Here is a 24,906-nt window from a genome sequence, read left to right as displayed (position 1 = left end):
AGCCCAGATCATAGAAAACCCTCCTGGTCTGAGCTCAATCTCTCCTGAAGAAGCTTCTGACAAAGCTGCCAGAACAAGTCGGGCAAACGGGCTGACAGACCCTCAGGCCTCAGCCCCAGAAATCTCCCAGGTGCCGCCTTGTCACCCAAACCCCATCTAATCGTGTCCTACTGCTGCAGGAAGGGCAGGGGAGGGACACCCGCCTTCATCAGAAGGGCCACCACCCCAGGGGCCCCTGTCCCCAACCTCTGTCCCACATGGCTCTCCTGAGGGGGGCAGTGAGGGTTCCCTGTCCCCACAGTGGCTCCCACGGGGAATTTAGGTGCAGCTCTGACCTGCAGGGCATGGTCCTGGTCCCTCTGTCCCAGCGGTGGGTGGGGCCACAGAAGCACCCAAGTGGTGACCCCCTGGGAGCCAGCACCCCACCGCTGCTGCATGACACCCCGGAGGCTCCCTCCTGGGCTGTCTGCTCTGGCAGCGGTGCAGAACGAGGTCTGCTTGAGCCCTTCGTTAGCTTCTGTTTCTGGGGCTCTTAAATAAAACATCTCCAGGGACTGAAGAGCCCATACACTTTGGGTCAGAATCCTGCCTCCCTCCTGTGGAGAGGCTGGTGCTGGGAGGCCAGCCTCCTCCCCCTGTGCCCTCCGATGGAAGCCCTCAGGGAGGGGACAGCAGCGTGAGAGCCGGTTTTCTGTCACTCACGGCCCAGCATCCCACTGCGGCTGGGATCGCTAATGGAGGATGTCCGGGACCTCGAGAGAAAAGGGGACAAGAAGGACGTGGGTTTAGCATGAAGCAGACGAGGGCCATGGCCGCAGCACAGAGGAGAGAGCATCATCTCAGAGCGCCGAGGTTGCAGGCTCCATCCCGGGGCCGCTGGATCACGGTCCTGAGGGCTCCGGCTTGATCCCAAGGGTGCTGGCTCAACCCTGAGGTCACTGGTTTGATCCTCGGTCAGGACACATACGAGAAGCAATCAATAGATATACCACTAAGTGGAACAAGTTGATGCTTCTCTCTCTCCCTCTCTCTCTCTCTCTTCCCGCACCTCTTCTCTCTCACAAAAAGGAATAAAATAAAAATAAAGCAGATGACTTGGGAGGACCCACTGAAAGGGGTGGGGTTCACTGTCACAGCCTCCGCTCTGGGCTCAGTCTACACAGGCACTCAGTACAGGCTCTGCCCTGAGATCCAGGGGATGCACTGAAGAGGAGAGGGGAGACCTGAGGAGGACACCTGTCCAGAAGGAAGAGCAGGTTGCACCCATAAAGCAATGCGAACTAAGAATGTCCAGCAGCCATGATGATCTGGGATCTGAAGGGCAGACCTGGGGGCTCCACCGCATGTCCCACTAGCCTACTTTGTCCTTGGCCACCCCTGCAGGGACCTGCTTTGCACAGAGATGACATGTGTGGGGGACGCTTTAGCAGGTGGAGCAGCAACAAGGAGAAGGAGAGATTTCTTTGAGAAAATGACCCATGAGCAGACCTAGAAGGAGGAAGAGCAAGTGCAAAGGTCCTGAGGCACTTGGCGTTTCTGATCATCTGCAAGGAGGTGCATGGCTGGAGCCCGGAGAGCAAGGGGTGGGGGCGCTCTAGCTTCCCTCAGAGGGTGCATCAGATGTGGGGGGGCCAGGCACTGGTGCATTTGGTTGGTTTTGGAAGAACAGTGTCCCCGTGCACACAGGGTGGACTGGGGTGGGGTGGGGACAGAGGGAGGCCTTCCAGAGGAGAGGGGGGCTGACCTGGACCACGGTGCTAGCAGCAGAGGGGGCAGAAGCAGTGCTCAGAATAGATTTTGAAAGAGAGTGAAGAGGTTATGGTGAAGGATACCCAGCTGTGGGTCCCTGGACAGTGGGCATGGTGTCCCCAGCCTGCACAGTGAGCTCCACGAAGCATATGGACTCGCCCGGGACAAGCAGGCTGCATAACGGCCTGGAAGGCTGGGACCCAATCCAGAGGCCTCGACTCTAGCCAAGAACCTGGCCCCAACCTTCTCCTCCACCCCCAGCAAGCCTGGCATGCCAGCTTTCTCAGTGAGCCCACACGTCCACACCCACCCACACCCTGCAAACCCTGGCCACTCCCCTCCAGGGCAGAGGCTACAGTGGTGTAGAAAGGGTGTTCTGGGGACCTCCGTGTTTGCTCTGGGGGGCGGGGACACCACCCTGCGTATGTCTGTTCCCCTGAATGGCTGAAGGGGGATCAGGCAGGGACTCCGACCACATCCGAGGGAGGTATTGCCACTCATTTTACAAACCTGGCATTACTAGATTACTGTTTCCCAAAGCGTGGCCCACAAAATAGCCGTAAGCAGGTAAAGCTTCTGAACCCTGCCTTCACCCATGCCTATGGGGGCACTGAAGGGCCCCTGTACCCCATCCAGGACCAGGTTTGTGACCAGGCCTGACAATGGGCATCTCCCCCACATCCAGCCACAGCTGCCTCAGTGACAGGCACAGGGCAGAAGCTGCCAGCCCCACGGTGTTGCGAATCCCTGTGACTAGTCATTTTGCAGGTCTTGAGTGGGAACGAAAGAGGATTAGAAAATAAACACAGAAAGAAAAAGGATGAGACCCGGAGGTCTTATGGTGGCTGATGGCCTACCAAAAGCGCCTGCACTCCCCAAAGCTTTATTTTTATAGTGTAAAGCAAAGTCATTTGCAAATCAAAGAGATCTCTGAAACAAAGTCCCATTTTCGAGGCAACCCAAGAATTCTCCCCAGTGCAGAAACCACCCCCCCCCCACACCCTGCGTAACATCTTAACTTCACAAAACAAAGGGTGAAAAGAAAACTGCCTGCAGTCTCTTGGAGGGTAGTGGAGGACTGGACGAGCAGAAAGAATCCAGCATCACAGCTAACACGGAGGTGCGGGGGAAGGGAACGGTCGTTACCACCTTCAACCATCAGTCAGAGGTGGTGGGGAGGAGCTTAGCCTCTAGCAACCTAATCAGGCGAGTGAGGTGGGGGCATGGGCAGCAAGGACCCCCGTCAGCTTGCAGGCTCCAACACCAGGGCACCCCCAGGAACTACCTGGAAAGAGTGGCCTTTTCCCCCTGGGAAAGGCTGAATCGGTGGTGGGTTGTATACAAGGATATATAATAATAGTGTAGGCATTATTCTGCAATCCTTTGGGGACAAGCTGCCTGAGAGCAAAGCCAGCATGAAGAAGCACAGACAGACCCCTAGACGGACAGAGAGATCCATGCCTGGATCCAGAGGACCTCCCCCCTTGACATTTCAGTCACATCATTCCACAAACCTCCCTACGCTCTCAAGTCACTGCAGGCTGTCGGGCACTCAGAAAGCTCCTCACCAACCAGGAACCAAGTTCCACCCTGGGTCAACAGCCGGGCAGACAGGGGGCAGATGCAGGATAAGAGTGGAAAGCAAGAATTCCAGCAGGCAGACAATCAAGGCTGGAGTAACTGGAGGAATGTGAAACCATGGGCTGGGAGTGGGCGGGCCAAGCCAGCCTCCTCCAGGCCTCAAGGGGCAGGAAGACCTTGACTGATTCCAGCACAGCCTGGGCTTTCAAAGGTCTGGATAAGGGCTCAAGGGCTGTGGTCCCAGGACTCCAGATGGTTTTAGTATCCCGCCACCACCGCTGATGAACACTTGGGCCCTGTGCCCGTCCTCACTGCTGTCAATATTGTCTTGAATGTCCTGAGACATGGCTTTATCTGACCTGGAATGTCCAGAAAGTCATCTACTGGTCTCAGGCATGGCTGGATCCAGGCGTGGCCACTGCTGGACTGAAGGGGCCCTGCCACTATCAGTAATGCCCAGTGATTCATCACTCAGAGCTCAGGAAGTCATTCTACACCCATCACGCCTCAGGACACAGGAAACTAAGAGCCAGCTCTCATTTTTTTTTCTTTTCTTTTAAAATTCTTTTTTTATTTATTAATTTTAGAGAGGAGAGGAGAGGAGAGGGAGAGAGACAGACAGACAGACACGGGAGGAGCAGGAAGCATCAACTCCCATAGATGCCTTGATCAGGCAAGCCCAGGGTCTCGAACCAATGACTTCAGTGTTCCAGGTCAACGCTTTATCCACTGTGCCACCACAGGCCAGGTGCCAGTTCTCATTTTGTATAGGAGGGAATTGAGGCTGTAAGTGGGGCCAGAAGTTCCCTGAGGTCACACATCTCACATACGGGTGGGGGTGGGCTCATCATGGGGGTCCACAGACATAGATTTTTTTCCCTGCCAGGCCCTGGGGTCAGACTCAAGTTCACAATCTGGCTACGCCCAGTCCTGCAGCCACTCTTTGGGCAAGTCCCTTTCTCCTCTGGGTGCGTCCACATTCCCACCTATAAAACACAGGGAACCCCAACCTGAATGTTCTTCAGAAATGCCAGAGGCATACTCTGTTCTGATTCTGTTAACCAGATTCTGTGTTAAAGATACCATGAGAGTGCACACTCACATTTTAGAGTTCTGTGGCTGTTCTGCAAAAACAGCTAAAAATTACCAAGAGCTTACTACACGTTAAGCAATTAAAAAAAAAATATATATATATATATTATTTTTTAATTCAGTAAGAGGAGGGGAGGCAGAGACACAGACTCCCGCATGAACCCTAACTGGGATCCACCTGCCAAGCCCACTAGGGGGCAATGCTCTGTCCATCTGGGGTGTTGTTCCACTGCTCAGCAACCCAGCTCATCTTAGCACCTGAGGTGGAGGCCATGGAGCCATCCTCAGCACCCAGGGCCAACTCACTCATTTGAGCCATGGCTGCAGGAGGGGAGAGAGAGAGAGAGAGAGAGTGAGAAAGACAGAGTAAGAGGGGAAGGGGTGGAGAAGCAGATGGAAGCTTCTCCTGTGTGCCCTGACCAGGAATCAAACCTGGGACATCCACATACTGGGCCAACACTCTACCATTGAGCTAACTGGCCAGGGCCAAGTAATTTTTTGGATAGGTTAATTAATTCAGTCCTCTCAGCAACACAGGAGGTAGATGTTGTTATTGTCTGCTCTACAGGTGGGAATGTCAAGCAGACAGAGGTCTGGTAGTTTTCCTAGCACCTTGTAATACTTGATGGGCTTGGGGATCAATGCTGTGTTGGCCTCACAAAATGACCTGAGACAGGCTCCTTCGTCTTTGACTCTTTGGCCAGGTTTGTATATAGTTGGTGATATTTCCTAAACTGTTAAGAACTCCTCAAAGAAACCATCTGAACCCAGAATTTTCTTCGTAGGAGAATTTTAAATTATGGATTAAATTTATTTCATTGGTATAGGACTATCCAGATTTTCTATATCTTCTAGTATCCGTTTTGATAAATTGCATTTCATTTAAATTTCAAATGTACTGTAGAAGTTGTTTATGCTCTTTTATTATCCTTTTAATATTTGTAAGTATCTGTGGTGATGTCCTCTTTTTCACACCTGGTATTTATGTGTGTGGGGGGCTTCTTAACCAATATTTCAGGAGTTATCCTTTCTTTTTTTGGGGGGGGGAGAGGCATAGAGAGACAGGAACACTAAGCTGCCCCTGTATGTGCCCTGATTAGGGGATCAAACTGGCAACCTTTGTACTACAGGTTGGCACTCCAGCGAAGTGATCTATCCAGCCAGGGTGAGGTTTATCAATTCTATTAATCTCTTCAAAGAACCAATTTTTGGCTTTGTTGATTTTCTCTAACTTTTGCTTTGTTTTATTAATTTCTGCTTATTATTTTTATTCAGCCTTGAGTTGAATTTGTTATTCTTTTTCTAGCTTTTTGGGTTGAAGCTTAGAGCATTAATTTTTAATCTTTCATACACACACACACACTATAAATTTTTCTCTAAGAACTGCTTTAACTGCATCCCACAGCATTTGATGTCATATTTTCACTATTGTTTACTTCAAAATATTTTGCAACTTCCGTTGTGATTCACTACTTGGCTCTTTGATTGTTTAAAAGTGTGATGTTCAATCTCCAAGAACTAGGAGGCTTTCTAGTAGTTTTACTGTTATTTTCTAATTAAATCAGAGGGAATACACCTTGAGTTGAATTTGTTATTCTTTTTCTAGCTTTTTGGGTTGAAGCTTAGAGCATTAATTTTTAATCTTTCAAACACACACACACACACACACACACACACACACACTATAAGTTTTTCTCTAAGAACTGCTTTAACTGCATCCCACAGCATTTAATGTCATATTTTCACTATTGTTTACTTCAAAATATTTTGCAACTTCTGTTGTGATTCACTACTTGGCTCTTTGATTGTTTAAAAGTGTGATGTGCCTGACCAGGCGGTGGCGCAGTGGATAGAGCGTCGGACTGGGATGCAGAGGATCCGGGTTCAAGATCCTGAGATCGCCAGCTTGAGTGAGGGCTCATCTGGTTTGAGGAAAAGCCCACCAGCTTGAACCCAAGGTCGCTGGCTCCAGCAAGGGGTTACTCGGTCTGCTGAAAGCCCGCAGTCAAGGCACATATGAGAAAGCAATCAATGAACAACTAAGGTGTTGCAACGCGCAATGAAAAACTAATGATTGATGCTTCTCATCTCTCTTCGTTCCTGTCTGTCTTTCTCTCTGACTCACTCTCTGTCTCTGTAAAAAATAAATAAATAAATAAAAATTAAAAGTGTGATGTTTAATCTCCAAGAACTAGGAGGCTTTCTAGTAGTTTTACTGTTATTTTCTAATTAAATCAGAGGGAATACACTTGGTATAGTTTCAATCCTTTGAAATTCATTGCCACCGTAAGGCCCACGATTTGGTTTATTTTGGTTAACATCCCATTCGCAAAGAAAAAGAACATGTACAGCAGCCTTGGGTTATGACAGTCTCCATGGTGTTTGGAGTTTAACAGGCTCAATTCTATAAAAACTTTAAAAGATTGAGACGTGAATTTTTGGCTTATGCCATTAGTGTCCTGCTTATAGACCACGTGGGGGAACTACGTGTGGAGGAAGAATATGCAGTATTCTTTTTCTGCGGTTTCGTTGTATTTTTGTATTCTAAATTATGATTTTACAACCGTGTTAGGATAAGGAAGTGACTTAGGCTAGGGTGTATTTTGACTTACACTAAAATTCAGGTTATATCAGTGTCATAGGAACAGAACTGTGTTGTAACTGAGGGCCCCCAGTATTGTATTGGCTATATGTGTGTGTATTGGGGCAAGGTATTCAATCCTGTTGTCTGAACTATGCTGTATTAGCTTAAAGATAGAGATATAACCAGTGGAATGGAAGCGTCCAGAACAGATCCTCACATATACATCACTTGACGTATGATTGGGGCTCATTTCCAATTTAATGGAAAAATGATGGTTTTTTCAATAAATTATGCTGGGTCAACTGGACATCCATATGGAAAATACATGAACCCGCCCCACCACCACACCATTCACAAAGATTTAATCTTGTAAACCACCACCATGAGAACGCTAAAATAATCACACTTCTATAAAAAACATAGACTATCATTATGAAGTGACGGATACATTCGACCTCATTGAGACTTAACTCCTGTTCCTTATAAGCAATAGCAACCACAGAGTGGCACAAAATATTCAATACAATACAAACCCACGGATCCATCTCTAACACAAACCCATGTGTTGGACCAAGGACATACTATCCAGAATATACAACACAAACAACCTCTAGGAATCAACAAGAATGTGGAGCCGGGGGAGTGAACCCAGGCGGCTGGAGTCCCAGCTCAGTCCGCCTCACTGGGCTAGGAGGGGAAAGCTTGAGCGCGTACAGGAACTCGCTCGAGCCTCCTTAAGCGGGGAGGCGGCGGGGAAGCTCCCGCGCGGCTCCGCCCCGGGGGTTGCCTTTCCCATAGAAGGCGAAGCCCCAAGCCTCGCCTCTGGCCCGCGGAGAGTACCTCGATGCGCCCCGCGCTCCCCACGCCCCCAGTGCGGTCGCCGGAGTCCCAGAGCGCGCGAGGCCCCGCGCACTCGGCGCTCCAGCCCGGCTCAGGCGCGGACGGGGCGGGCACGGGCGCGTCCTCGCGGGTTTGAATGGAAGGAGAGAGATCCGCGGAGACGGCGGCAAGAAGAACCTGAAGCCAGAACTCCTCCCCAGTCCCCGCGCCCGCGACATGCGGCTGGAGAGGTGAGGAGGGCGCGCGCGGTGTCCCTTCCCTGGCGGCGGCGCCAAGGGAACGGCCGGGCCGGGAACAAACATCGTCGACGGCGCGGCGCGGGGTTCGTGACCTAGGAGCGCGCGCGGGGCCCGGGCCCTGGCTGCTGGGCGCAGGTTGGGCGGTGGCGTCCGTGCCTCCGCCGCCCGTGCACTCGTCGGTAGAGCGCGGGCACGGCGGCCCCAGATCAAATCGCCATTTCCCCGCGGTCTTTCCTATCCCTGGCAGCCACGGAGATCTTTGTTATTTAATCCGGAATCTAAACGAGTGTGTGACTCGTGCTTTTAAAGACTCGGGGCACAGAAAGAAACGTACGGTTACCCGCAGCTGGCCGCAGCCCTTCCCCGGAGCCGCGCCCGGCCCGGCCTCCCGGTGCGCCCCAGCCCCGCGCGCGCGCGGGCGTGATCTGGGCACACGCCGCGCCCCTTCCCGCCCTCCTCGCGCGGCCGCCTCCCCCATCGCCATCCAGGCCTGGCGGGCTGAGCATTGTCTGCCCGCAGGTGCGGCGCCCCGCGTCCGCGTCCGCGTCCCCGCCATGGAGGTGCTGCGGCGCTCCTCAGTTTTCGCCGCCGAGATTATGGACGCCTTTGACCGCTCGCCCACCGACAAGGAGCTGGTGGCCCAGGCTAAGGCGCTCGGCCGGGAGTTCGTGCACGCGCGGCTGCTGCGCGCCGGCCTCGTCTGGAACGCGCCGGAGAGAGCCGGGCCCGCCCCGGGCGGCCGCCTGGCGGAGGTGTGCGCGGTACTGCTGCGCCTGGGTGAGTGTGGGACCAGACGGGCGAGGTCCCCAGACGGCCCCTCCCGAGGTGGCCGGTTGGGCTGGGCCCGCTGACCTGAACTTCACCCTCCACTTTTGAGACTCAGTCTCCTTCTGGGGCAGAGTGGGGGCTGCCTGGGGGTGCCCGGAATAGTCATGCGCGCAAGGCAGGCCACCCACGCGGATGTTCCCCCTCTCGGGTGCTGTCCTGTATTTACCCCCTCGGGCTCTCAGCGCCGGCAGACCTCCCACGACTTCCCCTGCTCGCCCCAGATTTCAGACATCTTGGCCATAATGGATAAAAAGCTGCTGGAAGAATGTTTTGGTGGCTAAATTTCCAGAGTGACCCTTGTACTTAGCTGGGTACAAAAAGCCTAATTGGGCCACGTGTCCTGATGTTTGTTTTGGAAAATACGTCCTCTCAGTTACTGGCCAAAATTCTGCCCTCTTCTGCCCTTTTCTCTTGATTTGGGGGCCTCCAAGGGTTCCCAACAGAATTGGATGCCCAGGACAGCTGACACCTCCGCAGCGCTGTTCATTCTTGTTGTTTCTGAGGTTAAATATAGCCCAGTAACTGTCTCCACTCTCTCCAGGGCCTGGACCCCTTACCCCAGTCAGTCAGTCCACCTCACCATGGTCACCATGGGGGGACCATTATCAGTTCTGGGAGTGGGTACTTGGAAAGCAAAGATGGGCCTTGGCCAGTCTTCTCCAGGCCAAGTGTGGGGAGGAGCTGACACCCGTGCCTGCTGTCTCTGCTGTGTGTGTGTCGCTCCTGGGGGCAGGGCTGTATGTGTCCCTGGCCTCCCAGGAGTGTGTATGAGACACAGATTTGATGGTGGCCTGTGCAGAGGGCTGCGGGAGGGTGTTGCCTCACCGGGGTCTTGGGGGAGGGGAGAGGTTTTTAAGTGTGGAGAGCAAATGGGGTTTGGGGATCAGCCAGGAGTCCGGAGTGCCTGGCCTCCCACGAGGTTAGCTGCCCACTGCTGTTTCTTCAGGTTGGGCTGTGGGGACGGCACTGGGGGCGCCGTCTGGAGGATGTTCAGAGCGGCCAGGAGGAAGTTCTGCCTGCCCTTGCCTGCTCTGCAACCCTGCCCCCAGCCTCCTGGGGGCTGCCTCCACCCTGGGCCCCTGCCCTTGCTGTTCAAGCTCACCCGAAAAGCCCTGCTTTGGACTCTGCAGACCTTACTGGCCTTCTGTGCCTTCTTCCCTCTGTTTCACCCTGAGAGCCTCAGCACTTCCGGCCGGGGCCTGGGTCGCTGTGCTGGCCCTCTCAAAGACTGGGCCTGCAAGGCCCTTTCCCAGCAGTGTTCAGCTCGGCCACATTCAGTTCCCAGGGCCCAGCCCCTGCCAGATGACTGGGGGGACATGGAGGGAGGCCCTCGGGTCCGCAGAGTGTGCCTGTGTGTCCGGTTCCCTGGAGCTGCTCCATGGTGAGCCCCCAGCCTGGGGCTGCCTCCCCGCCCCCAGCCCTGCTCAGCGGACTCCCAGCTCCCGGGGACAGGGCACACAGGAAGAAGCTGGGTCACGTCCCATGGTCACTCTCTTCGGGGCTAGTCCCCAGCGGCCCCCGAGGTCTGTGTGGGAGCAGCTGGGCCAGGCTGGGAATTTCCGTGCCCCTCTCGTTGCCCCGTTGCCGTGCCTCAGTTCTGGTTCGTTCCAGATCTTAATTAACTAGATGGTGTGCGGCTGGCCCCAGGGCTGACGTGGGAGCCCTTATCGGCCAGGACTGTCCAGTCGGCATTTCCCTGTTTGCTTTGGCTGGAGAGGTGGGAGGGCTGGGGACACCCAGTGCAAGGGCGGTGGAATTCCCTGCACGTCCCTGCCAGGGGTTCCGTGAGGAGCAAAGGCAGCAGACAGTGCTGGTGACAGGCCTGTCCTCTCCAGGGTGGCTGCCCCATGCACACACCCACTTGGCCCAGGGCACAAGTTGGAACCTGGGCTCTGCTGGGGGCCCCGGACTATGGCTGAGTTTCTTGGTTCACTGAGAGGTGCTGGACCTGAGGATGGCCTCTGGGGCGATGACCAGGGCTGCCCAACTGTGTGGGTTGCAGCCCCTGCCCACGTTGGGTCTGGCTGACTGCCCTGTCCGCCTGCCGCCCGTCTGCCTGCCGCCCTGGCAGCTCACTGTGAGCTGAGTCACCCGCCAGGCACGGCCCATGCTCCTCCTGGGATTCCCGCCCCACCGGCCAAGCCGGCTTGGCCCTGGGTGGGGGTTGGGGGGTTGGCTCATCAGAAGGGCAGGCCACAGAGGCAGCTCTGGGGGTGCCCACCACACCTCTCCAGTCTCCTTGTCTCCAGGACCCTGGGGTGGGGGTTAAGTGGGGGTCAGGTATAGACCAGTCAGTGCAGGAAGGGTCTCCAACCAGCCATGGCTAAGGGACTAAGGAGAGGGCCGGGGTCAGGCAGCTGGGGACCCTCTGACTCACTCGTGGGTCTGCAGGGGACGAGCTGGAGATGATCCGGCCCAGCGTCTACCGCAACGTGGCGCGCCAGCTGAACATCTCCCTGCACTCCGAGAGCGTGGTGACCGACGCCTTCCTGGCCGTGGCGGCCCAGATCTTCGCCGCAGGTAGGTCTGTGCATCCGCCCAGGAAGCCCACCGCGCCGGCGTGGCCTGGGGTCAGGGTCAGGGGTCAGGACCGGGGTTGTGCTGTCCCCCTCGATGAAGACGGGGCCTGCCAGGCTGTCGGCTGGAGCGGGGCCAGTGTCCTGTGGCCGAAGGGGCTTTTCACAGCCAGACGACCAGGGCCGGAGCGGACCCTGAGTGTGGCAGTGAGACACAGGGCTGGCTGGGGCTCGGGACTGCCAGTTGTCAAGTCCAGCCTCCTCCTTGGGCAGGAGTCGCTGTGGCAAAGACGATGTGAGGGGTGTCTGTCTGGGTCAGGCTCTCCCAGGGCTGACCCAGGTCTGGGGAGGTCACAGGGGTGGGGGTGGGGGTCCAGGGGGGGGGGATAGGGGAAGGGACTGGGATCTGTCAGGCACCTGATGGAAGAGGTGTTCGGTGGGCTGTGAAAAAAGCAGGGGCACGGTGAGTGTCCTGGGGTGACGCCTGCCCCCGGCCCTTCCTGGACTACCATATCCTGGGCTTGACGCCGGTGCATGGGGCCACCTGTGTCTGTCTCCGCACTGTCAGGCAGCTGGTTTACAAGCCCGAGGCTGGCTTTAAAAGGAAGGTTCATCTGCGTGCAGACAGCTCCAGCCTGCCGGTGGCGGGGACGGAGCGGGGAGCTGGGGGCCCGGCCCCTGCATGGCGGTGGGTGTGTGTGTGCAGCAGACAGGATGAGGACCAGGTCAGAGAACCCTGCCCTTGCCACGTGGTGGTGGTGGGGCAGGCCTAAGAGGTGCCCTTCTGCCTGTTGCCTGTAGGTTCCCTGCCACCTTCATCCATCCCAGACCTCAGGGTCTTTGGGCTCTTTGGCCACAGGGGGGTGTGCACAGCCATCAGGTGCTTGCCCGCCCTTGTCCCTCTCTGCCTGCAGCCCTTGGCATGCTGCCGCTGGGCCTGGCAAAGGCTAACCCTTGGGCTGGACCTTTGTCCCCTTCGTCCCCCACCAGGCCTGACCTTTGCTGGCTCTGGCCAGAGCTAGGGCTGTGCCCGTGTTGTGGGCAGTTGCAGATCTGCAGGGCCGATTTCCATGGTGGCCTCTGCAGTGGCCGAGCCCCCTTCAAGGCAGATGTTTGCACTTTGGGTTTCTCTGTTCACTCCACTGGAACAACTGATTTTCCTCCCTGGTTAAAAGTTGACAAGTTTTCCTTTTCCCTCATATCACAAGAGCAAGTTATTCTACAACAGAAGGATCAGAAAATATGGAAACTAAAAACTCCTAGGAATAATCCTAAAAAGACAACCGACTGAAAAACGAGCAAAGGGCCTGACCAGGCGGTGGCGCAGTGGATAGAGCATCGGACTGGGATGCGGAGGACCCAGGTTCGAGACCCTGAGGTCACCAGCTTGAGCACAGACTCATCTGGTTTGAGCAAAAAGCTCACCATCTTGTACCCAAGATCACTGGCTCAAGCAAGGGGTTACTCGGTTTGCTGAGGGCCCACGGTCAAGGCACATATGAGAAAGCAATCAATGAACAACTAAGGTGTTGCAACGCGCAATGAAAAACTAATGATTGATGCTTCTCATCTCTCTCCGTTCCTGTCTGTCTATCCCTCTTTCTCAATCTCTGTCTCTGTAAAAAAAAAAGAAAAAAAAATGAGCAAAGGATTGGGACAGATGTATTTCCAGGGAAAACCACCACGGGGAATGGGAAGGGGGCCACTGCCTGGGAAACGCCAGTCACCATGCGAGCCAGAGAAACGAGAGCACGCCACGCGGACGCTGGCGCGCAGACGTTCAGAGCCGCAGGATTCCCAGGAGCCGGGGAGGTGCAGACAGGCTGCTCATCCCCCAGCAGTGGATCAGCAGCGTGGTCCGCCCACACGACGGCTTCGGCCTCGAGAGCACGCACTTTGGCCTGATGATTGAACGCAGGCAGACACGCCGGACACGCTGTGTGACTCCGCATGTGACGTGTCCACCACAGGTGAGTCCCCAGAGCAGTGGCCTGGGGCTGGAGGACAAGGCGTGACTGCTCACGGGAGCAGACTGCTTTCTGGGGTGATAAGAATGTTCTGGAACACGACAGCAGAGATGGTCGCACCACTGGGTGAACGTGCTGAAACACGGATATCTCGCTTTGGAAGGACGGCTTTGTGGTAATGAGACATCTGTATAATGGTAAAACACGGAAGAACTCAAAGGAATCGAGATGTCCCGGAGGCCTCCCTGCTGGCACCTTCGGCCAACTCCTGCCAGTCACCGACCTGTCATGGGATCGCGAGCACCTTTCTGCCGGTGGCATCTCAGAACCTGCTGTCACTCACTCTCTCAGACCCCAGGAAGGTAGTCCAGACGTCAGGCTCCTGTCCCCGCTCTCCACACTGAGCCTTCGCCTACCCTCTCCATGTTGAGCACCTGTGGGTGCCAGGCCTGGTGCCCTGCGGCAGCGTGGTGTGGGGGCCTATGTGGCACCTGGAGGGGGACCTTGCTCAGAGCCCTCGGGTGTTTGGAAGGAGGGGGTGGAGTTCTGAGAGGGGTGAGGCCGGCGCTGTGGCATTTCAGACTTGAGTCTGTTTTAAGCAGAGAGTGATATGGTCTGTGGAATGGGTTTTTTTTTTTTTTTTTTTTTTTGTATTTTTCTGAAGCTGGAAATGGGGAGAGACAGTCAGACAGACTCCCGCATGCGCCCAACCGGGATCCACCCGGCACGCCCACCAGGGGCGATGCTCTGCCCACCAGGGGGCGATGCTCTGCTCCTCCAGGACATCGCTCTGCCGCAACCAGAGCCACTCTAGCGCCTGGGGCAGAGGCCAAAGAGCCATCCCCAGCGCCCGGGCCATCTTTGCTCCAATGGAGCCTAGGCTGCAGGAGGGGAAGAGAGAGACAGAGAGGAAGGAGGGGGTGGGGGTGGAGAAGCAAATGGGCGCTTCTCCTATGTGCCCTGGCCGGGAATCGAACCTGGGTCCCCCGCACGCCAGACCGATGCTCTACGGCTGAGCGAACCGGCCAGGGCCAGGTTTTTAAATTTTTATTGAGGTGACATTTATATAACATACAAGAACCCATTTTACTTATTTATTTATTTTTAAAGTAACAGCAGCTTTTATTTATTTTTTTAAAGATTTTATTTATTCATTATAGAAAGGGGAGAGAGAGAGAGAAGGGGGGAGGAGCAGGAAGCATCAACTCCCGTATGTGCCTTGACCAGGCAAGCCCAGGGTTTTGAACCGGCAACCTCAGGGTTTCCAGGTTGACTGCGCCCCCACAGGTCAGGCCAAGAACCCATTTTAATGTGTACAGGTCCATGGCACTTAGTGGGTTCACGGTGCCACTGAGTTTTTCACTACCCCGGAAGAACGCTGTGCCCATTACCTGTCCCTCCCCCGTCCCCGGCAACCACCGGCCTCTTCCTGGACATCATAGAGGGACCCGCCCACGTGGCCTTTGTGTCGCTGTTCTTACTGAGCGGAGCGTCCGTGGTGCGTCCAGTCCCAGCGAGTGTCGTGCTTTGCTCTTGGGCCGAGTCCCACTCGGCTGTCTGGACGGACGCAGGGCGTGTGTCGCTCCCAGCTGGGGCCACGCGAGTGAGGCTGCTGTGAACGCTCGTGAACGAGCCCCTGCTCGAGCTGACGTCCGTGTCATCACGGTCGCTGTGCTACTGTGTGAGTGGGATGCAGGGGCCGCCTCTCTGCCGCCATGCCCTTCCCTGGGACGGGGGCCGAGTGCCCGCAGATGCTGCCGTGACGGGGAGCACGTTGCCCTTGGAGTTTGCAGTCTCACGGAGTTCAGTCTGCACCCTCTGGTTATCAGTGAGCCTTGTTCACGTCCGACGTTTCTCTTCCCCTTTCGTGAGTCGACTGTTCGTGTTCTGAGCTCATTTCTTTCGAAAGGTCTTGCATTTTTTTGCGCATTGACTCGTAAAGTCTTTTCATCTAGAAGGGACTTCACGTCCTATAACGGGCAAGCACTCCTCCCTGGGTGGTTTTTCTCAGCTCTGCCCTTCCCCCGGACCCACCCGCAGCTCGGTGGTCTGGGAGGTCCTTCCTCCCGTGGGATGTTGTGCCACTCAGGTGGGCAGGTGCACAGCGAGTTCGCTCACTGTTAACTGTGTCCAGCTCCAGGTCAGTCAGCACCACCCACCCCTTGGATTCCACCTTGCTGTCACATTGCCTCTTCCGGGAGATGGGGGCTGGGCCGGGTTGTCCTGGGCTCTGGCACAGGCGTGCAGGTGTGTCATGAGGCCCAAGAAATCTCTAAGAACTACCCGTGAGGGTGGGCAGGACTGGCCTGTAGCCGACGGCAGCCAGGCTCCCAGTTCAGGTGGTGCTGCGGGGAGGGGCTGGTCCCCACATTGGCTCCCGGCCACCAGCAGAACGCAGGCGGAATGCTCAGCCTCTTCACGGAACCCCACGGCTGGACTGGAGCGGGGTTCCGACAGCCTTCCGCTGACCAGCCTCCTCTGCCTGCAGGCATCACGTGGGGCAAGGTGGTGTCCCTGTACCTGGTGGCCGCGGGGCTGGCCGTGGACTGTGTGCGGCAGGCCCAGCCCGCCATGGTTCACGCCCTCGTTGACTGCCTCGGGGAGTTTGTGCGCAAGACCCTGGCGACCTGGCTGCGGAGGCGAGGCGGATGGGTGAGTGGGTCTGGGGGTGTCGGAAAGGGGGGTGGGGTAAGGGTGAGAGGAGGGGGTGAGGCCTGGGGCTGGCCCTGCTGCCTTGCCTCAGGTTGACCTGTCCCCCCCCACCTCCAGCACTAAAGACCCGCTGCCCAAGCCCTGCACTGCAGAAGGGGTTGGGGAGGCCAGTTCAGGCCCCTGGGAAAGGCCCAGCACTGTCCTGCTCTCGCCCCAGGCTCCGCGGCAAAATGAGCAGCGGTGTTGGTCATACCCCAACACGGCCTCTGCCCCCAATGGCTCACCTGGCCTGGCCAGCCCTTGGGAGCTGTGGGCCCTGGGCGTGGGACCACCCCACCCATAGGAGATCTGTCTTCTCAGTAAGAGGGGTGGTAGGAAGTGTGTGGGGTGCACTGGCAGGTGGGCCAGAGCTCAGCCCTCTGCTGGGGTTGCAGCCGAGGGCTGTGGTCTCTCCTGAAGGCGGCACTGGGTGGGGAGGTGACCCCTCCAGGTGGCTGCGGCACCTCCCAGCACAGAGACTCTGAGGTCTCTGCCCTCCTTGCCTCTCCCTGTGGAGCCCGCTGGGACATCCTGGCGTGGGTGCCCGCCTGAGCTCCTTCCTTCTCTTCTCACCATCTGAATCCTCACGGGGGGATTGGGTCCCTGCTGACGCCTTCAGTCCCGACCAGACCGCAGACCTCCCCCACATGGCTGTGTGCTCCGTCCTGGCCGCTGGCGGGGGTGGAAGGCGCGGTGTCTGTGCTCCGTCCCGGCCGCTGGCGGGGGTGGAAGGCGCGGTGTCTGTGCTCCCCAGCCCTGCCCTCTGACCGTCTTCCCTCCCTCCAGACCGACATCCTCAAGTGCGTCATCAGCAGCGACCCCAGCTTCTGCTCCCACTGGCTCGTGGCTGCGCTCTGCAGCTTCGGCCGCTTCTTGAAGGCTGCCTTCTTCGTGCTGCTGCCGGACAGATGACCCTGGCGCTGCGCCCAGGAGGCTCTTGGCGGAAGCGTCACCCTGCTCCTGCCCAGACCCTCCTCTGCACACCCAGGCCCTGGGGAAGCGGGAGCACGGGGCCCCCCTGGGCTTGGAGCTGGCCTGCAGTGCCCTGCCTTGTTGTGTCCCTTCTCCTGGAGTTGGGAGGTCGGGGTCACCTCCCAGGCCCAACAGGAAGGCAGCTGGGGTCATCAAACTCTCACTGGACGCCAGGTCCCGTCCATGAAGGGTGAACACGTCAGGACCTTCAGCCCGAAGGAGACTTGGGCCTGGCCGAGGTTAGAGGAGCCGTGGGACTTTCTGGACCCCACAAACGTGGCATGAGGCTGTAAGGCTGTTGCTTAATCCGTTTCTGGAGGGAGTGCGCCCCCCCCCCCCGGGCAGGGTCCTCATGTGGCAGGGACCAGGGGCGTGGGCTCAAGGCTGGCACACCTGGGCTGTGAATGCACAAGCTCCTGAGCTGACAAGGACGGCGTGTGTGATCTGCTCCAATAAAGTGTCCTGGCAGAGGTGGGCGACCTGCCCGCACTCCCTGTGCTCGTCTTGTGCAGCTGCCTGGAGCAGATGCATCCAGTGTGATAAGCCATCTTCCCTCATCTGTGGCCTCCTGTTCCTGTGGGCTGTGGGGGCTCACGCACACACTCGTGCGTGCACACGCAGGAGGAGAGGAGTGAGCCCAGCAGCCCTGCTCCTGGCGGCCGCCCGCCTCTTTGCTCTGCCCAGCAGCCCTGCTCCTGGCGGCCACCCGTCTCTGCTCTGCCCAGCAGCCTGCTCCTGGCAGCCGCCCGCCTTTGCTCTGCCCGCCGATGCAGCTTGCTTTCTCTGAAGGCTGCTCCTCGCCACTCCCCCCCACACACACACACTTCCCAGCCTGGCTCTGGTCTGTCCCCAGCAGGGCCCGTGCTCTGCAGCCCATCTAACTCTAGCTGGGACCACAGGCACATGGCACAGGGGGCCTCTGGGCCTCAGGTTCCCGTTCTGTACGAGGCAGGGTGACTCAGACCACTGCTGAGACCCAGCCCTGCCTCCCGTGCAGCCTCCGGATGAAGCGAGGGTGCCGAAGGTGCAGTTTTCCTCAGCAGGCCCGTCGCCCCCTCCTGCCCCCCCCCCCCAGCCCACACCAGTCCTCCCCGCCCCTCTCCCAGGGGCCCGCAGTGTGAGTCTGGCAGGTGGAAAGAAGGGAGGGAGTGGGCAGGAGAAAGGGACAGAGAGGAGAGGAAGGGGATGGCCATTAGGTACATAAGGCCACCCTTCCTGCTCCTGCTTCCTGTCCTTTGCTTGGATCAAAGGCTCTGGTGTTTCCAGCATAAAAAGTAACACTTCAGCCCTGAGGGCACTGGGAGGAGCAGCAGGGTGTGGCGTGTGGCGTGACAGCAGTCTGTGTGCACGCAGTTAGAAGGTACCACTGGGGAGATGCCCCGTTTCCAACAGCAACAGAAGAAGAAAATTCTAGGCGCGAACCAGACAAGACGGGGGAAGCTTGCCTCACATTGACCTGTCCCACCCCCTCCAGCACTCAGTAAAAACTACAGTTCAGCAACTCACACTGTGAGGACAACTTCAGGACCATAAGGACACCCAAGTAGAGGGACAGACGGAAGCACCATGCTTCTGAGATAGACGAAACCCTGCACAAGGATGTCGTCCTCCCTGAGTTGACACATTTGATGTAGTCCTTACAAAAATACCAGAATTTTACCCCCTGCATCTAAACAAGCTAATTATAAAGCTCGTATGAGAGAAACAAAAAAAGCCATACAGCTTTAAGAAAAAAGGGAGGAGGGAGGGCCATGTGGGTGGACTATCTACCAGGCGCCAGGCCAAGCAGGCAGGTAGGCACACGGGACTCCCAGGCGCAGGCCCAAATGGGAACACCAGTCCTGCGGGCACTGGCGGCTCACGGCAGCAGGGGAGGCTGGGCTTGTCACCAAGTGCTGACATGCTGTGAGCCACTTGGAAAAACACTAAATCTGACTGGCATGTCCCACTATACAGCAGACACATTCCACATGAACCAGAGAGCGGAGGATCAAAAAGACGAAAAACTCTAGAAAGAAAAGAGTGAATTATTATATTTGGAACTGAGGCATGGTCAGAACCTTCCCAGATAAGATTTAAGTTTCAGGAACAAAAGATAAAATATACTAAAAAAACATAACATTTAACATTTTTAAAAACACAATCTGGGACAAACCATAGCTGGTATCCGGACAGTGACTAATGGGTGGTCACGAGGTTTTCTTCTGGGGTGACAAACTATTTTGGAAGTAGACAAGTAAAGGTTATACAACATTGCAAGTATACTAAATGACACTGAACCGCATGCTTTTTAGATACTTTCTTAAAGTTAAAATGATGAAAACTTTGTTGTAACAGTGCGTTTTATCTCAATAAAAACTACAGTTCAGCAACTCCAAAAATCAAGAAGAAAAAGAACAGAAAGAAAGGAAAGAAATGCAAACCAAACACCCTACATCACACTGATCAGCCTGGTCCAAATCCAGACCTGACCACAGACTGAGTTGTGGGCGAGGCAGGCCCAGTGGCACCCTCCTTGTGACGGAGGATGGGGAGGGGCAATATCTGGACACGCAGGCATGCTTTTACCCCGAGGCGGCCAATCCCACTTCTAGAAATCTATCCCAAAGGTATCCTGGAGAAAGTGCAAACCCAGGCTGTCCCCTGACAGGCCATCAGCAGACTGGGAAGCAGGCACACTGGCACTGTGCTCCCGAGCAGGTAAGAGGCACCTGAGCTCACAGTTTTGACAGTCAAGTCCTGCAGAACGTTTTACACAAGCAAAGCTGACAAGAGAACACTCAGTTTGTAGAAGTTAAAATAAATGAGCTCGTATATCAAGTTTGTTGCATTTCCCTAGCTGCTATCTCGTCTGGCAGCTGATGACATAAGCAACCACAGAAAGGGATAAAAACAATAAGAAATGAAAGTTTCATCAGTAACCTTACTGTTTAATCATAGTATCATCCTGAAATCACTGTGTGTCCTGTAGAATAAAGCAAACAATGTTAATGTAGCAAAGAACCAAGATTTTCCTTATTACAAGATGTAAAATTAAAAAAAAAAAATCAAGTAAAAAATAATTTACAATCTTAACATTTGAATTGGAAAGTGTGGACACATTGTTTTCTTCTTTCTTAAAACATGGGTCTGGCCTGTGCTAAGGTGACCTGAGGTGCAGGGCCATGATCTCAGCCCCAGCCTCACACAGCTCTGTGAAAATAAGTCAGTTACAAACCATTTCTAGATCCGCCCACAGAAGAGGCCTGGAAGCACAGCTGCTGCTTTGGTTTCTGAGTCCCACCCACGTAGAAAGAACTGCCTCTGGGGGCTCCCAGGTCAAATATGGGATCCTTTGAGCACCTCCTGTCTCAGGGAAAAAGGCTGCAAGGGACTAGAGTCCTGTCAAATGTATAAGGGTACGTACCTACTGGGTTCTCACCAGAGCAGGTGGAGCTCAGGGGTGTGTGTGTGAAAACGGCTCCATCTGGCATCACCCAGGGTCCTGGCATTGCCAGGGTTGGCACATTTCTTCCTCTAACAATTGATAGTTAAAGGTGAGAATGAAGAGGGGGCTGAGCAGACCTGACGAGCTAGCGACAGAAAGGAGCCCCACAGGGGTCTGAACATCAGCCCTCACCGGGCAGGTCGTGGTGGGCGGTCCTGTCCCAGGCCTACCACACCCTTAGGAAAAGCCTCCTCTTCACCCCACCCAGCCCAGTCCAATCTTGAGCATCTAGGGCAGCAGGGCCTGGGAGTGCCAGAGTCACTTGCGCTTCCAGACCCTCAGAACAGGCCTGCCAGTGGCCGGCAGGTCACGTGGAAACATCCTGCTGCTTCTGCGGTGGCCAGGTGTCAAGCACCCCGCCCCCACCCATGCACAGCAAGCCTGTGTCTCCCCTTTTTCTTCTCTATCCAGTCCTGTAGCTGTCCCCGCCTTCCTTCTCGGCTCTGCGTGGCTGGCTTCATGGGACTTTTCTTATAGTCTTTCTTCTCCTTTGATCTTAGTATTAGAAAAATAACTAGAAAATTACCATTCTCCAGAGCACTGTCTCAATCCATTGAGATCTTCTGGGCATGTCCTCAAATAAATTATTATTAAGGCTTTTTGCAGGTTTGAAGATTCCTTTTGTCAACAACTGCGCTATGCCTTTTTTTTTTTTTTAAATTGATGGCTTTTAGAAAGACAGCAGCGGAAGGGGGGAGACAGGAGGCGCAGGAAAGCGTTCATTTGTTGTTCCACTTAGCCGTGTATTCACGGGTTCCTTCCCTTGTGTGCGTGCGCCCTGACTGGGGATCCAACCCTGCAACCTTGTTTCAGGACGACGTTCTACTTACTGAACCGCCTGGCCAGGGCAGTTACACTCTTATGCTGGTTTACTGGTGTGAACATTTCGGGGAAACCAAACGTAGCCCCCGGGTGCAGGGAAGTTCTCCTGAGGAGCCCCAGCCCCGTGTGCGAGGAAGGGACACAGAGCCGCCATGCTGACGGAGGGGCAGCTCAGAGCATTCCCCCGGGCTGGCAGAGCTCTGACATGAGAGCCTGCACAGTCCGGGCCCATTCATTCCAGCATCAGCGAAGCAACAGGAGCAGACAGTGAGGACTGGGCCCCCACAACAGGGAGGTGTCCAACCAGAACTTTCCATGGAGCTCCCAGACTACAGGAGATAAGAGGGAGGAGAGGCACAGGTCCATCACTAAGAGAACCCAGGTGAGCCCAGGTCACAGCTGGGCACCTTCCAGGAGTGGCGACCAGCTTCCCAACAAGTCAATGGCTGGACATGGGGAGGTGACCAGATGACCTTCAGTTATCTGCTTCTCATTTTCCAGCTCTGTTCTGGGTGCTGCCTTCCCAGCTCAGTGCAGGGGAAGGTGCGGGGTAAGGGGTAGAGGGTGCGGGGTTGGATGGGGGTGGGATAGAGGGGCAGATGTTGGGGCAGGATTCAGGGGTGGGTGTGGAGTGCAGGGATGAATGCAAGGCAGGATGTGGGGTTCGGGGTTCAGGTGGCCATGTTTGGGGTTGGGGTGCTGGTTGGGATGCGGGGGCAAGGATGCGGAATGAGGGCCGGACCTGATGCTCCCTGCTTCTCCCATCTTCACTCCAGTATCGAAGACAGTGGACCCCAACCTCCCAGGCCCCTCAGTGCTATGGTCTGATTGCTTGTTTCCTCTGAATTCCTAACGCTGACATCCTAGCCCCCCTCAAGTGACGGCATGAGGAGGTCAGGACATGACAGCTCTGTTCCCTAGACGAACTCGTGCCCTTGCAAGACTGGAGGGCCCCCCCCCCTGCCCTTGAGGTTACAGCGGAGATGTAGCTATGAAGGAAGGACCTTCCCGAGAACAGTCGCCCAATGCCATGACCTTGGGCTTCCAGCCTCCAGACTGAGAAGTAAGTTTCTGTTCTTTATAAGTCGGCCCCCACCCCGCCCCGTCTGTGGCATTTTTGTGATAGTAGCCCAAGCGGAGGTCAACAGAAATTACCACCGAGAAGTGGGTGCTACTCTAACATGTCTCATGTGTGGACACCTTGCAACTGGAGAGGGTGGAGGTTGGAAGTTTGAGGTCTATGCTAGCAAGTCTACACTGCACGAACGGACCGTTCTGGGCGATTCTGGTGACTCGGAGAGGGAAGAGGGGAGTGGGGAGAAAGCCTGCACCGCCCTAGAGAAACCTAAGCCCCACGAGCAGGATGCTGTAGAGGTATGGACAGTAGTGGCCATTCCGATGACATCTCAGATGGAGCTGCAGGGAGACCCTCACTGCTCCCAAGTGGCGGAGTGCTTGGCTGAACTGAGTCAGTGTCCTGGAGTTCGGGAAAGGCATGGCCTGGGAGCCACGGAGCCGGATATCTGGCAGGGAATCTCTAAGGAAAGTTGAAATGTTGAAGGAGCAGCCTAATTTCTCTTTTGAATATTTATAGTAAAATGCATGAGAAATAATTTAAGAGACAAAATTGTTCTTTAAAAAGCAAGCAGACCATAGCCTGACCAGGTGGTGGCATAGTGAATAGAGTATTGGACTGGGACGCACAGGACCCAGGTTCAAAACCCCGAGGTCGCCAGCTTGAGTGTGGGATCACAGACATGACCCCATGGTCACTGGCTTGAACCCAAAGGTCGCTGGCTTGGAGCCCAAGGTCGCTGGCTTGAGCAAGGGGTCACTTGCTCTGCTGTAGCCCTCTGGTCAAGAAACATATGAGAAAGCAATCAATGAACAACTAAGGAGACTGGAGCCACAATGAAGAATTGATGCTTCTCATCTCTCTCCCTTCCAGTCTGTCTGTCCCTGTCGTTCTCTCTCTGTCAAAAAAGAAAAGAAAAAAAGAAAAAAAAGAAAGCAGACTGTAAAAATCTGGAAAATTCTCAGCCTGTCCATACTAAAGTAATGAGACAGCTGTTCTGTGGAACATGAGAGGTGTTGCCACATGTGATAAGGAGATTACTATTGATGGTCGTCTCAAAGAAGCTAGGGGCTGGTCTCCAAGACCAGGAAGAACGATGGACAGCACTTCGGAGAGTATGGGGTGCCTCCCTTCCAGGCCCAGAGTGCAGGCCTGCTCCCCACATTCTCAAGCCATCCTCTAGGGGCACAGGCCTGCTCACAGGGAGCATGTGCACAAGCCATGGGGGCCTTGCTACTTCCGCCTGGATTTCCTAAGACACAATGGCCCTGGGGCTCGCAACCCAGGAAGAGACCCGGGCCCTGCATGGGTGAGGCTGCTACAGTGAGGCTCCCTTAGGGTGACCCCAGGTGGGCAGAGCTACTGGTGTGTGCATGCAGTCTGGAAGGGACCTCTATCCCAGGGGCCTAGAGGGCAACACTGGGGCAGAGACTTATTCTGCAGTCTTAGGTTTTGGTCTTGCTCAGGGCCTGTCAATTCCCCCCCCGTTTCCCCTTTGGAATGGGAGTGTCCATCCATGCCGGCCCCTCCACCATATTTTGGAGGCTTTTTTTTTTTTTTTTTTTTTTTGGTGAGAGAGAGACAGGAAGGGAGATGAAAAGCATCAACTTGTAGTTGCGGCACTTTAGTTGTTTATTGATTGATTCTCACATGTGCCATGACTGGGGGGCTCCAGCCAAGCCAGTGACAACAGGATCATGTTGATGACCCCACATTTAAGCTGCCAAGCTTGTTCTCAAGTCGGTGACCTCGGGGTTTCAACCTGGGACCTCAGTGTCTCAGGTCAACGCTCTATTCCCCGTGCCACCATTGATCAGGCTTGGAGGCATGTTACCTGTCTGGCTGCACAGGTTCACAGCTGGAGGGGCTGTGGCTCAAGATGAGCTGTACCTGAGCCTCCTCCACCCCTGATTTACTCAGAGTGCCCAGACCAGCCTCCCTGTGCCCCCAGCACCTGGGGTACCAGCTAAGTTTCCTGCACACTGGTCGTGCTCCTCTGAGGGCTCAGCACCAGCGCTGGTTCTTCACCTGGACTCCAGTGCCCACTTGGTAATGCCTTTTGTCCCTAAGCCCCCAGGGCAGTGGTACAGCCGCTGCTGCAGCCCAAGTGCCTCCTCTCTCATCCCGTATCAGTCTGTGTCCCTGCTGTGGCCTCTGACACCCTGGGTATGCTAAGACAATAACCAGCTTTGTCTGTAAACGAATGTTGGAGCCCTGGGGGATAAATGACATGATGTCTGGGATTTGTTAAAAAATACTGCACAGTGGATAGAGCGCTGACCTGGAACACTGAGGTCACTGGTTTGAAACCCTGGTCTCGCCTGGTCTCGGCACATACAAATGCTTTTTGCTTCCTTTCTCTCCCCCACCCCCCTCTATAATCAATAATGAAATCTTAAAAAATATACTGCAGGAAAAAAGGGGGGGGAAACCAAGGGACCCACTGGGACAGAGAGTGGTGGA

The 24,906-nt window shown here is 55.4% G+C and overlaps 1 protein-coding gene across 1 annotated transcript; it reads left to right on the top strand.

Annotated features, from left to right (window-relative positions):
* The first annotated feature begins 7,817 nt into the window (after positions 1 to 7,817).
* BOK (BCL2 family apoptosis regulator BOK) lies at positions 7,818 to 20,149 on the top strand. The gene is made up of 5 exons (XM_066279884.1): positions 7,818 to 8,076; positions 8,605 to 8,862; positions 11,305 to 11,433; positions 15,885 to 16,048; positions 16,874 to 20,149. The coding sequence occupies exons 2-5, from the start codon at positions 8,640 to 8,642 to the stop codon at positions 16,997 to 16,999; spliced, it is 642 nt and encodes a 213-aa protein (XP_066135981.1). The 5' UTR covers positions 7,818 to 8,076; positions 8,605 to 8,639; the 3' UTR covers positions 17,000 to 20,149.
* The last annotated feature ends 4,757 nt before the right edge of the window (positions 20,150 to 24,906 follow it).

This window comes from Saccopteryx bilineata, chromosome 5, assembly GCF_036850765.1.
Source record: "Saccopteryx bilineata isolate mSacBil1 chromosome 5, mSacBil1_pri_phased_curated, whole genome shotgun sequence".
Lineage (NCBI taxonomy): Eukaryota > Metazoa > Chordata > Mammalia > Chiroptera > Emballonuridae > Saccopteryx > Saccopteryx bilineata.
The sequence above is the reverse complement of the archived record's forward strand: the minus strand, read 5'-3'. Positions and strand labels throughout refer to the sequence as shown.

Coding starts and splice junctions, on each gene's coding strand:
- BOK (XM_066279884.1), top strand. CDS start 8,640: ATGGAGGTGCTGCGGCGCTCCTCAGTTTTCGCCGCCGAGATTATGGAC. Junction 11,434..15,884: donor GGCCCAGATCTTCGCCGCAG/GTAGGTCTGTGC, acceptor CTCTGCCTGCAG/GCATCACGTGGGGCAAGGTG. Junction 16,049..16,873: donor TGCGGAGGCGAGGCGGATGG/GTGAGTGGGTCT, acceptor CCCTCCCTCCAG/ACCGACATCCTCAAGTGCGT.